Source organism: Lynx canadensis, chromosome D3, assembly GCF_007474595.2.
Source record: "Lynx canadensis isolate LIC74 chromosome D3, mLynCan4.pri.v2, whole genome shotgun sequence".
Taxonomy (NCBI): Eukaryota; Metazoa; Chordata; class Mammalia; order Carnivora; family Felidae; genus Lynx; species Lynx canadensis.
Window position 1 is genome coordinate 62,416,984 of NC_044314.2, and position 13,739 is coordinate 62,430,722.

The 13,739-nt window shown below is 36.2% G+C and overlaps 1 protein-coding gene across 3 annotated transcripts in view; it reads right to left on the reverse strand.

The window, feature by feature from the left end:
• Positions 1-13,739, reverse strand: part of PTPN2 (protein tyrosine phosphatase non-receptor type 2) — an 86,089-nt gene that overhangs the window by 29,588 nt on the left and 42,762 nt on the right. For all 3 annotated transcript variants that reach the window (XM_030335937.1, XM_030335938.1, XM_030335936.1), the window contains exons 3-4: positions 9,682-9,782; positions 3,850-3,948 (exon numbers count right to left, since the gene is read on the reverse strand). In XM_030335937.1, the coding sequence (XP_030191797.1) occupies positions 3,850-3,948; positions 9,682-9,782 (200 nt within the window). The remainder of the gene's footprint in view (positions 1-3,849; positions 3,949-9,681; positions 9,783-13,739) is intronic.

Here is a 13,739-nt window from a genome sequence, read left to right on the forward strand (position 1 = left end):
ATCAACCTCTTGTACGAATCTTTTTTCAAACAGTATTGAAAAGGCTTTATTTTACAAGTATTTTCTAAAAATATCCATGAATCTGCTACTAAATACTACTTATTCTGAAAATAACATTGTATATTTACTTACTAAAATTAAGTCAGAGAAGCAAATCAGAAGTTAAGCTCCCTCTACCTAGAGTTGTTACATTGTGGCAGAACTACTGATATGGAATTCCTATTTGTGACAATAAAAGCATCTCCCCCAAAGCCAAATTATGAGGGCACCAGACTGAGGCAAGGTGAGATAAAGAGCCACTTCATCAGGAAGAATGCACCAGAAAAACAACGTTATAAAATAGGGCCACTTCTCCCTGTCCAAATCAGAAATGACTACAAATCACAAACAGTAACAATACCTCCAAACAAATGAATACTATGAGCTGGTACTTCCAAAGGTGCTAAAAGACATTTTAAATATGATACAAGAAGTGAAAAGAGAGTAAATGAGAATGAGAACAACTCAGAAATGATGTCACAGGAGACATAAAAAAAAATTAGGAATCAAAGAACATATCAATTCTGAAATGAAGACTAAATTGAAAGGCAAAGAGGTGTGAATAAATGCTGCAGATATTGTCTCTGGAGAAAAAGATGAGGAAAGGAGGACATTTCTGAAATAAAAAAGAAATGAAGAAAGAGACATAGGATTTGAGAGAAAGTGACAAATATAAAAATAAGCAAAGGGGCGCCTGGGTGGCGCAGTCGGTTAAGCGTCCGACTTCAGCCAGGTCACGATCTCGCGGTCTGTGAGTTCGAGCCCCGCGTCAGGCTCTGGGCTGATGGCTCAGAGCCTGGAGCCTGTTTCCGATTCTGTGTCTCCCTCTCTCTCTGCCCCTCCCCCGTTCATGCTCTGTCTCTCTCTGTCCCAAAAATAAAAAATAAAACGTTGAAAAAAAAAAAAAAATTTAAAAATAAGCAAAGAAAACCTAACATGCGTAATTGGAGGACCCAAAGAAGAACATCAAAGCAAGCAAACAGAAAATACTTACAAGTATAATCAATACATTTTTCTTTAAAAATCACATACTGAAAGACCACACTACACACTTGGAAAAATCTGAACCAGAATGACCAACCCAAAGACATATTTTGGTAAAGTTAATGGAATTTGAAGAAAAAAAAATTACTTTGAGTAACCTAGATAAAAAAAACAAAAACAAAAAAAACCATGTGACTTATAAAGGAAATAAAATACGATGTTCAATTTACTTTGGCAGTAATTTGCTATGCCAGGAGGAAATGGAGTAATAATGTATTTAAGTTGCTCAAAGAAAAGCAAATGTGAGCCAAGATTTTATATCCTGCCAAAGTGACTTTTAAGCATTAAGACAGCAGATAAACTGTCATTGACAGGTAAGAAATCAGGAACTCTAATGCCCATGAGTCCTTCCTTAGGATCCACTAGAGAATGAGCTATCGACAGGACAACTGGAGAGACATCAACAACACTGGCAATGAATATCAAATATATATTTACACGTAGAACTAAGAGCTTAAAAGGGATATGAAAGAGACTATAGTATGTTATATACTCTGAAAACGTAGGTAAAATACAACTTAAAAAAACAGAAGAAGATGGAAAAAAATTTTAAACTTTTTTAGTAATTACTTTGGTATTGGAGTTGATACCCTAATTATGAGTATTTTTGGTGTGTACTATGGAACAAAGGTAAAGAGTCATTATAAGATATTCTTTATCCGTAGTGTCTTTGAGGAGCAGGATTCATAGTATGGAAAAAGGAGATAACAGATACAAGGTAGAAAGGGTTAAGCCAACCCCTACAGTTCTAAATTTGAATCAGAAGTATCAGTATGAACCCTTGAAGTATGTTATCTAACACACAAACATATTTTTTTCTTAGCTCTCTTCACTGAAAAGCTCTAAAAACAATGACCAGTCCAACATCAAACATCCCTATTTTTACTGCCATCTTGAAATACCATTGCCCATTAAAAGGAAACCAAGGCTCCTTAGAGACATGGTTGACTCTATGAAGAAGAGGTTAACATAAGCTTCAACAAGTAGTCATTCCAGATATTAAGAAAATTATTAAAGACTCTTTGGTTTTGACTCTTAGGTTTCTGACTCAGAGCCCAACTTGAAGAGATTTCTGCCAACCAGTGGAGGGTTAATTAGAATACTAATAAGGATAATACTATTATTATCCTTATTATTATTAAGGATATTAAGGATAATAATATTAGAATACTAATAAGGACAATAACTGCAATGGAGTGAAATGAATCAAGTATGTTTGAATCTATGAGTTCATAATAATTGATCCCCTCCAGTGCCTGCCCCACACCAAAAAAAACCTACCTGGTCACCTGTTGAGGACACTAGGAAATGAACTCTATTTTGAAAACTGCTTGTCCTATATAAAAGTGGTCAACTAACAAGAATGGAAGTTTCTCTTTATAGAAGTATTCCAACAAAAATTCAAGAAGGAATGATAAAATTGAAATACCACTATTTCATAACCCCTAATTAATTAAGGAACTAAGTAAGCCCTGACCAGCAATGACCGCTAACACCATAAAAAGACATTATGGGACTCTTCACAAAGTAATACCACCCATCTTCCCCAAAATAATTAAATTTGAATCTTATTAAGTATCTAGATCCAAGCACTATAAATATGATTTCTAATTTCCATGGGCAGTCTTCTTTTATTAATTATTAATTATACTCCAAAAAGAGAGATGAGACTTATAAATCATCTAGTTTGCAATGCTGCTCAAACTGTTCAAACAATGTCATCATCACTTAATTTTTAAGTCACACTGAAAACCATGAAAAAGCCACCATAAAAAACTATGCTGACATTGCTGGACATTCTGGTATGTCAGTGCCATTTCAGATTAGAAAGAGAGTAGAATAATTTGTATCACTATTAAAAGCCACCAACTATGAATTTAGAAGAAAGTAAGAATCAGGCATCTGAAGAAGTAGAACAGTCCAAGATCTTAAGGCTGGAAGAGATCTTATAGACAATACTTTCCAATTTGCTTCTTTGACAGAAAAGGAACCTAAAGCTACAAAAGTTAAAGACTTAAATAATTATTAATACTTGTTTAGACTGCACCTAAAGTTTTAATAAATTTATACATTTCCATACTGATACATGTAAATTTACACGTCTCATGGCCTAAGAGCCAATCAAAATTTATCAAGATTAAAAAAAACCAACCCTGTGACTTTAATCTTTTATAAAATTTTCATGATTTTGATAATAGTAAATTATAAATTTTTAGAAATTTATTTATTTTGAGAAAGTGTGTGAGCAGGGGAGTGAGGGGCAGAGAGAGAAGGAGAGAGAGAAGGAGAGGGAGAGGGAGAGGGAGAGGGGGAGAGGGAGAGAGAGAGAGAGAGAGAGAGAGAGAGAGAGAGAATATTCCAAGCAGGCTGTGGGGCCTGAACCCACAAACTGTAAGATCATGACCTGAGCTGAAATTAAGAGTCAGACACTTAACTGAATGAGCTACCCAGGAGCCCCAATAAACTATAAAAATTCTAATAAAGCCTAGGGATTCCAAAGATCTATGTATCACTACTGGTCAATATTTGTTTCATGACATTTACATCTTGGAGGGTAGTGGTGTGCAATCGTTACCTAAATGCTTACAGCAAGAAAGGAAAAGGTTATACTAGAGTTCTTCTGGTCAGAAACAGACTGACCTCCAGGCTTCAGCAATTCAAAGCCAAACTAATGAATGAATCAATATCCCAAAACAAATATGAAAACATTTATAAGCTAATGATAACAGGGAGTACGCCGAGTTGTAAATATTAAGTATTACTTACCGATTCCTTCTCCACAACTCGGTTTAGCATGACAACTGCCTTGGTCTTTTGCTGCCAAACCATGAGCCAGAAATGGCAACCTGTATTAGGAAGTGGACCCTGTAAGAACAGGCAAGAAAAAGTAGGTAAGAGAAAGGAGATGGAACAAGGCTCAAAGAAAATTCCTTCAAGTATGTTTCTGGTTTGAAACAGTTTATTGGATCATAGTAAGTAAATCATAACTTTAAATCTACTTGATTTAAAAAATAGGTCTGTACTAGTTGTTTATAAGTGATCAAAACTGACTTTTATTTACTTAGGCAGAAAAGGAATTTTTTAGGCTATCAGATGACTTTCGGTGTTGAGGGCTGGAGAGCCAGGCTTTGGTGGGAACCAACGTCCAGGCAAGATTCTGCTCAAACCAGTCAGCTTGGTACAGTGCTCCTGACACTGGCACTCCTTATCACCTTGCTTTGCTGGCATCGCCATACTAAGGTGGCTGTAGCATTTACGCATAACCTATAAATAAACCAAAGTCAAGATCACAGGCAGGAGTATCTGACTAGTCCAGTTCTAGCTGCAAAGGAAATTTCTGTCCCCTTCAGCTTTCATATTAGGAAAAGAGGCCCTGACTGTCATGGATCATGGCAGTCTTACAAAAGAAGAAATCTATGCCATCACTAGCCAACCAACCACCCCGAGTTAACTGGCAAAAGATTTCCAGAAAAAGCAGAAATCTCAAAGTACCTGAACCACTACAAAGCTGCTAATTTACAAAAACCACAGCATGTACAACCTCAATAGCAGACTTAAAAGGGGCAATGGTTCATATTACAATATTGTCATGGGGGAAAAAAATCAAATCATATTATGCACTTCCAATTATCTTCACATTTTGCTTAATGGTAGCATAGGGCAGAAGAAAGGGCAAATAAGAGATGAAAAGGCCACGGCCAAATTGGAACTAATTTTAAAGGTGAAAGTGAATGAGGTTCTACTGCAGCTAATAAGGCAGCATGCGTCCCTTTCACAGGGCAGAGTGACAGGCAGCATCAGGGGCTGGAGGCCAGGTGTTCTGGAACATCAGCTTCCCATGTCAAACAAGACGATTCAAGTGGTTCAAGGCTGAAAGCATCTTTTAGGCAGTTGTATTCCCTAGTATATAGCAGATGCTCTGAAATATTATTTGAATTAATAAACTCTAAGCTTCTAAATTATAAAAAGGTTGGAAATCTCAGAATACTGAGAAACTGCAACCAAATGTTTGAAGATACTGTTGTCCTCAATGTACATTATCTATTACTTGATCTACTTCTAAAACAAAGTGTAAAAATAAAAAAGAGCAATGAGAAAATCCCCAGTAAAATTAATGCCCTTTCTTTCATCTAAATAAATGGATCTATCAATTCACCAGAGAAGTCACTCCTTAGTGTATACACACACAAAAAAACAAAACACACTCCACTGGTGGCTCAAAAGGGAGGGGGGTGGGTTTATTGCTCAGTTTTCCCATCTACAAGCAATACTATCAATTTTTTTAAAGCCTTTTTTTTTTAAAGTTTATTTATTTGAGAGACAGAGACAGCGTCTGCAGGGCCTGAACTCACAAAACCATGAGATCATGACCTGAGCCAAAACCAAGAGTCAGACACTTAAGAAACTGAGCCACCCAGGTGCCCCAATACTATCAATTTTTTCCTGCAAAATGGAGATTTAAACCAAGGACTGATATATATATATATATGTATATATATATATATATATATACACATACACACATATATATATATATTTTAATTGCAAAAACTCAGAGGAAAAAGATGGTAAAAATAATAAGCTACAAAGGACAATCAGAACAGCTGAGGTTTTATTAAACATATAGCATCTCTAGTTTTCTCTGTCCTTTAAAATATTCCCAGCCTTCAAAGAGCTTACTAAGTAAAAAGGCAAGAAGTCCTTGTCCTACTAACTGAAAAATATCAAGTGCCATAAGAGTAAGGGGTAAACCATCAGATCTTCAGGAGTAGGAAGGATGCTACAGCAGGGCCTTAAAAATGACAAGGGCACTGATACAGGGAGGCGTCATGGAAGGATGGGGAGTAAGGGTGCATTCCAAGCAGAAGGCAAGGCACATGCAAGTTCAGGGCAAATGTGGGAGAGACAAAGCAATCAATGAGGATGAAGTGGAAGTATGGAAGTGTGTACGAAACCAGAGTGAATACAGGAAACAGTCACCAAAGTTTTTAAGAAGTGGTATGATCAGATTTGTATGTTACAAAAATAATTCTGGTGGCATTGTTAAAGATGGATTAGGATGGGAGGGACTGGTGGCAAGGAAACAAGTTAAAAAGCTATTGCATTAGGATTCAGTACATGATGAGGACAGCTTTAGCCCAGGTGAGAAAAACAGGAAGGGAGATGGCTTGATTAAAAAAGAGAGGGGCACCTGGGTGGCTCAGCCAGCTGAACATCCGACTTCAACTCAGATCATGATCTTGCTGTCTTTGAGTTTGAGCCCCACATCAGGCTCTGTGCTGACAGCTCAGAGCCTGGAGTCTGCTTCAGATTCTATGTCTTCCTCTCTCTCTGCCCCTCCCCAACTCATGCTCTGTCTCTCTCTCTCTCAAAAATAAACTTAAAAAAATATCCAGTAAAGACCTAGAAAATATAGGGTGGAAATTCAGAAAAGAATAAAAAACTGAAAACAGCCTTCTGATTCTGTCAGGACATGCAGAGCAGTCCAACAGGGACAGGATGCTTAAACACAATTAGGAGTGCGTTAATCAGGTATTTTCTTTATTGTTATGGACTTTATAATATTTTATATTTATATAAGTGTTTATATTCTAATATTTTAATATATTTATATTCTAATATTTTATAATTATTATCATTATTACTGCTACAAATAAAAAAGTAATAACAAATGCCACAACAAATAATCACTGGAGGGCTTACCATAGTACCAGGCACCATAAAAATTTTGCTCAACATCGTTCCATAGATAATATAGATATATTTGTATATCAATAATATAGATATATATACAAGCTTGGAGAGTTAGGTAGCTTGTCCAAGGTCACACAGCAATTTTATTATGCTAGTAGAGCTGAATAATTAAGAGCATGACCCATAGTGTCAATGGGGCTTCAAATTCTGGCTTCAGCTCACTTCCCGTATGACCTTGGTAAAGCTGTTTAATGTTCCTGGTCTCTTTAGATGATTCCTCATGCATAAAATCAGGGTGATGACAGTATTTACCAGAGAGAGTTAGCCTGAGCCTTAAATCATACAAAACATAAAGTACAGAACAATGTTACAAAATTCCTAGCTCTTATTAATCTTATCTCCCACTACAATGTAAAGTTCATAATGGCATTTTTACTTAATGTCTATTTTATTTAATGCCTACCACACAGTAGGTACTCAATAAATCTTTGTTAGATGGATGAATACCCAGTGAAGCAGTGGGACCAGGATTTGGGCATAGATACTATGAATCCAGAGTCTACATTCTCTTAAGATACGAAGGTTGAACATATGGTTCCAGAGAGTCTGAAGCCTTGAGTGTAAACTGAAAAGGGGAAAAAACTCCTAAATCAGAATCCTGAGAAACACCTACAGAATTTGGACTACAATAAGAAGAACCAATAAATGAGACTGGGAAAATGGGAGAAAGGGAGAAAGGGAGAAAGGGAGAAAGGGAGAAAGGGAGAAAGGGAGAAAGGGAGAAAGGGAGAAAGAGAAAGAGAAAGAGAAAGAGAAAGAGAAAGAGAAAGAGAAAGAGAAAGAGGTGGTTGTGATAAGGGATCTAGAGTAATTATTCTTTTCTATTTTTGAACATTATAGCTTTTTCAAATAGAAAATAAACTGAAATTCTAAAAATGAGTTTATCAAAAATGTCATGAATGTGGGGTGTGCCTGGGTGGCTCAGTCGGTTGGGCATCCAACTTCAGCTCCGGTCATGATCTTGCGGTTTGTGAGTTCAAGCCCCACGTTGGGATCTGTGCTGACAGCTCAGAGCCTGGAGCCTGCTTCAGATTCTGTGTCTCCCCCTCTCTCTGCCCCTCCCCTGCTCACGCTCTGTGTCTCTCTGTCAATAATAAATGTTAAAAAAAATTAATTAAAAATGTCACGAATGCTCATAAAAAATGCCAAATATTACAAAAGGGCAGGAAATGACAAATTAAACTCTATGTATTCCTAATTCTTAGAAATAACCAATATTAATGGTATATGTATAATTTATTTAGCCAGTCCCTCACAAATTATTTCTGTCCTATTCTTTCTGGTCCGGTACTATTAAAATTAAGTTTCAATAAACACCCTCACATGTATCTTTATGTCTATACATATGTAACCACTGAGTATTATAAACTTTTAAATCTCTGCTGTTTTGACTGGTGAAAAGTGGTTATTAAATGTATATTCCCGGGGCGCCTGGGTGGCGCAGTCGGTTAAGCGTCCGACTTCAGCCAGGTCACGATCTCGCGGTCCGGGAGTTCGAGCCCCGCGTTGGGCTCTGGGCTGATGGCTCAGAGCCTGGAGCCTGCTTCCGATTCTGTGTCTCCCTCTCTCTCTGCCCCTCCGCCGTTCATGCTCTGTCTCTCTCTGTCCCAAAAATAAATAAACGTTGAAAAAAAAATTAAAAAAAAATGTATATTCCCTCATGACTAGAAAAATTGAGTATCTTTTCATATGTATATTGTCTACCTTTATATTTTTCTTTGAACTATGAATTTATGTTCTTTGCCAGTTTTTTTTTTTTTTTTTTAAACTTAGATTGTTTCTCTTTTTCTTTTTTGACATACAGGAGCATTTTACTTTAAGTAAAATTATTTTCATTTCCTGCCAACTAGAAATAGTCTAATCTTTTTACTATATGAAACTGTTTTCTCTGTTTTGTTTTTAATGTTTATTTACTTTTAGGAGGGGTAAGCAGAGGAGTGACAGAGAGAAAAGACGAGAGAATCCCAAGCAGGCTCTGCACTGTCAGCACAGAGCCCAATGCAGGGCTTGCTCTCATAAACCATGAGATCATGACCTAAGCCGAAATCAAGAGTCAGACACTTAACTGAATGAGCCACCGAGCCACCCATTTTCTCTTTCAATAATAGGTTATTCTGATCTACATTTTTAAAAACCTCAAATATTATGAACATACAGCTTATACTTAAAATTTAAAAATCAGTAACTGGGGGATATAGCAGTACTATTCATTAAGTCTCTGTCATTTGATAAAGGGAAGCTGGTGTGGATAAACCAAAATAATTTTTATTATCTAAGAATGGAAGAGTAGTAGTGCTAGAATATGGGTGTGGCCAATGTGCCAAGAAGCAATCAGGCAGAATGCCAAAGGGAACTGTTACGGTCTCTGGCTTCCTAGCCAGTATTCTGGGCACCTGGTCTTACCACCCTCACTCCAAACAAAGGGCAGATACCCATCAAAGGCATGTTCAAACTCTCTGAAACTATGTCAGAGAAGTGGGTCAAGAAGGGCTTTCAAAGGGCCTCTGGTTATGATACAAGTTATGTGAAGAGAATTTAACAAAGCATTAACAAACGCTTTGTATCAATATAAAGCAAGGAAGATAATTTGCCTGAAAAGAATTGGCCTAAACCATTTCATTAAAACATTTTCCTTCTTGGAATGTGCAACATTAAAAATTACTTTCATGTTCACATACAAACCTGCAAAACATTAAAATGTCTACACTCTACTATGTAACAACAGAAAAAACAAACAGCATCTCATTTCCAAAAGAAGTAAAGACATACTTTTAGCTATGTTTCAAAGCATACCAACCACAATAACTGCATTGCCAGGCATCTGCTCGACACCACATCACTTGCCTGTGTTAAGATGTAACTCCTTTTCGCCTCTTCTATGTCAACTAAACTGGCATTAATATAATCATTTTCAGCATTTTGCAGTTTAACACGACTGTGATCATCTGAAATAGAGAATGACAAACCATAATTGTCATTTCAAACTTCTCATGTTTATTGATATTAATGTTCTAGGTATTAATAAAATGATAGAAGAAACAAAGCAAAGAAAAATAACAGCACCACAAAAGAGTTGAATCAAGTTCTAAGTTATTCCTTTTTTTGGAAGTATAAAAATGAAATCTTTTTGTTTGTTACTGTGGTATTGGAAATGCTTTTGTTTGTACTTGATTAGCTACTGTAACTAGAAAAACTGACCAAAGAGTAAAATATGGTGAAAGGAATAAAGCACCTACCTTCCTAAAAGTAAAAGGATCATTTAGAGTCTTGGGGTCTAAGAATTGATAGGTCTACCTACAAAAAAAACAAAAACAAAAAAACAACAAAAATACCAAAAAAACCACAACTGGCCTCAAATAGAGGAGACTTGATTTCCATGGTAACTACATTTGCTTCATTCCTCAATAGATCTGCATTCAACTATATTTAAATAATTTTTAGTATTTAACTATATTTAAATTAAGTGCTAAAAATATTTAAATAGAGAGAATATTCTAATTTTTTTTCAGTAGGCCCCATGCTCAACATGGGGCTCAAACTCATAACCCTGAGATTGAGACACATGCTGTACTGACTGAGCCAGTCAGGCGCTCCAGAATATTCTAATTCTTTACAAGACAACTAAAGACGCCTCATTACTTAGACTGTGTTATAGCACAATAGATAAACATATCTAGTTTAGACATATTTCTAGCTTTTAAAAGTAAAAATTTCACCATCTACAACAATATGGATGACCTAGAGGGTATTACACTAATTGAAATAAGTCAGGCAAAAAAAAAAAAAAAAAAAAAGGAAGACTGTATGACGTCACTTATACATGGAATCTAAAAAATTAACAAATTAAAAAAAATAGAAACAGACTCATAAATACAGAGAACAGGGGCACACAGGTGGCTCAGTTGGTTGATCATCTGACTCTTGATTTCAGCTCAGGTCATGGGATCAAGCCCTGTGTCGGGCTCCACCCTGCGTATGGAGCCTGCTTAAAATTTTCTCCTTCCCTCTCCCCCTTCTCTCCCTCCCTCTCTAAAAAAAAAAAAAAAAAAAAAAAAATTTAAAAATTAAAAAATTAAAAATAATAAAATAAATAAAATGAATAAATATTGAGAACAAACTGGTGGTTGTCAGAGAAAGGAGGGTGGGAAGATGAGTGAAACAGATGACGGGGATTAAGAGTTACAAACTTCCAGTTATAAAGTAAGTAAATGTCACAGGGATGAGAGGTACAGCATAGGGAATACAGCCAATAATATTGTAAAAACTTTCTCTGGTGACAAATGGTAATTACACTGATTGTGGTGAGCATTTTATAATGCATATAAAATTTATATATAAACATATAAATGCTGAATCACTATATTGTACACCTGAAGCTAGTATAATATCATATGTCCACTATACTTCAATTAAAAAAAGAAAAAGCAGGCCTCAAAATTAAGAAAATGTATTTACAACATATACAACCAAAGAAGGATTAAGATACGAAGAGTACTTACAAATCAATAAGAAAATGACAGAGACCCCATTTTAAAAGATGAACAAGGACAATACACAAGAGACTAATAAATATGAAAAAAAATTAATCTCACTATTAATCAAAATATAAAAATTAAATTGAAGAGATAATTTCTTTTTTAATTAAAAATTTTTGTAAAGTTTATTCTTCCAAAACCTTTTTGAAGTGCTGTCCAGGCCATGGCTAGCCCCTTAGTAAGCACTAGATGAGACTATAAGAGAACTTTCAGATGTCTGGTTTATAGGCATAAACTCTTACAAATCCAAGGTTTCCGTTTCTGTGAATGAAACCAATGGATATACCCAGAGATAAGCACAGTCTAACAGTAACACACACAAAAGGGGAAATAACAAATTTCCAAAATGCCTAATAACAGGTAAATTACAGTATATATGAAAGATGCACTACTTTAATGGAGCCCTTAAAAATCATGCTTTGGTGGGGGGGAGTAAAAATCTCACAGATTTAGAAATTATGCTGATTTAAAAATGTGGACTACAAAACTTTACCTTGTATCATTTCTTTAATGTTTATTTATTTTTGAGAGGAGGCAGAATGGGGCAGAGAGAGAGGGAGACAAAGATCCTAAGCGGGCTCTGTGCTGACAGCAGAGAGCCCAAAGCGGGGCTTGAAATCACCAACAGTGAGATCATGACCTGAGCCAATGAAGTCGGACGCTTAACATTAAACGTTGGACGCTTCATGGACAGAGCCACCCAGGCACCCCAACCTTGTAGCATTTTGATGGAAACGGAGGAGAAGGTTTCTCAGGGACAGAAGGCATGTACATACAACAGAATTAACACTGGCTTAGTATCCTAAACATACAACTGTTAGAAGAATATAACTGAATTATAAACTGAACAGATGTTTGATGTTTAACTCTGGAGAATACATTCAATTTAAGCTGCTCCCCTGAAGGAAATCTATACTAAATGTCCTTTTTCTCCCCACTTTTAAACTAAAAAAACTGTTCACATGATCTCCATATGAAAGAAAATGTTAAATTGCTACAGTTTCACACATCAATTTATCTGAACTGTTTCTCCTGGACTGAACCCAAGACCTCTGTAAATATTACATGTCATTTGCCAACAGGAAAAACTAAGATCTTGTTATAGTAAATCACTTATACTAGTGTTCTCGGAAAGATGATGTCAGCAAGCACTTTTTTTTTTTTTTAAACACTTTTTTTTTAACAGCTTAATCACCCTTTAACTGTTAAATTATGTGAGATGGTAAAAAGGTCAGCTACCTAATTAGCAAAATAAAGACCATACATCTCCTGTATAACATGTATCAGGAGATGTATGCTTTTAGAATGCTACACAATCCCTAAAATTCACATTCCACTAAAATATAATACAAAAGGAATGTATTTCCTCATGTTGTAATCACAGAAAACACAAACCCCAAAGGTTAATCATATCTATTGCACAAGTGAAAAAAGCAATTTGGCCAACAGAAGCAAGAATCCATAAAAACCGGGAAGATTCCTTCCCAGGAACCTCCAGGAATTCAGTTATCTTGCAGGTTGCCTTCTGGGACCCTTCCACAGTTATGGAGGAAATAAGCCCAGAGAAAGACCTCTGGCAGATTGTTTTTAAGAGTTCTGCCATCCTCCCCTCAGATCCTTGAACTAGAATTCAGTTATTTTCCCTTCAGCTTCAAAATCTATACCAGCTGTCATTCCAATACATGGAAAACACTGAATCACATAAGGGTAAAAGCACAGATACATTCCCTGGAGCCCTGGGGTCTAGCCAATAGGTGTTACCTGAAGGACACCCAGTGTCCTGCACAATCTGGCCCCAAACAGTGGCCCTACTTCCCTCTAACATTTATTTATATAATCAACAAAAGCAAAAGAACACTGAATTTTCTCAGGAAAAAAAGTTATTAATTTTTCTAGATTAAGACTAAAAAAGAAAGGTAATCCTTAAGGAAAACTCTATAGCTATTTAGAAGTGGCTACAAATGTTCCCTGAACCTATATTTTCTCCTCAGGACTAATTACAAACAAAACTCTCAAATTCACCTACATTATTAGAAATTTATTTATTTATTATTTATTTATTTCAGTATATGAAGTTTACTGTCAAATTGGTTTCCATACAACACCCAGTGCTCATCCCAAAAGGTGCCCTCCTCAATACCCATCACCCACCCTCCCCTCCCTCCCACCCCCCATCAACCCTCAGTTTGTTCTCAGTTTTTAACAGTCTCTTATGCTTTGGCTCTTTTCCACTCTAACCTCTTTTTTTTTTTCCTTCCCCTCCCCCATGGGTTTCTGTTAAGTTTCTCAGGATCCACCTAAGAGTGAAAACATATGGTATCTGTCTTTCTCTGTATGGCTTATTTCACTTAGCATCACACTCTCCAG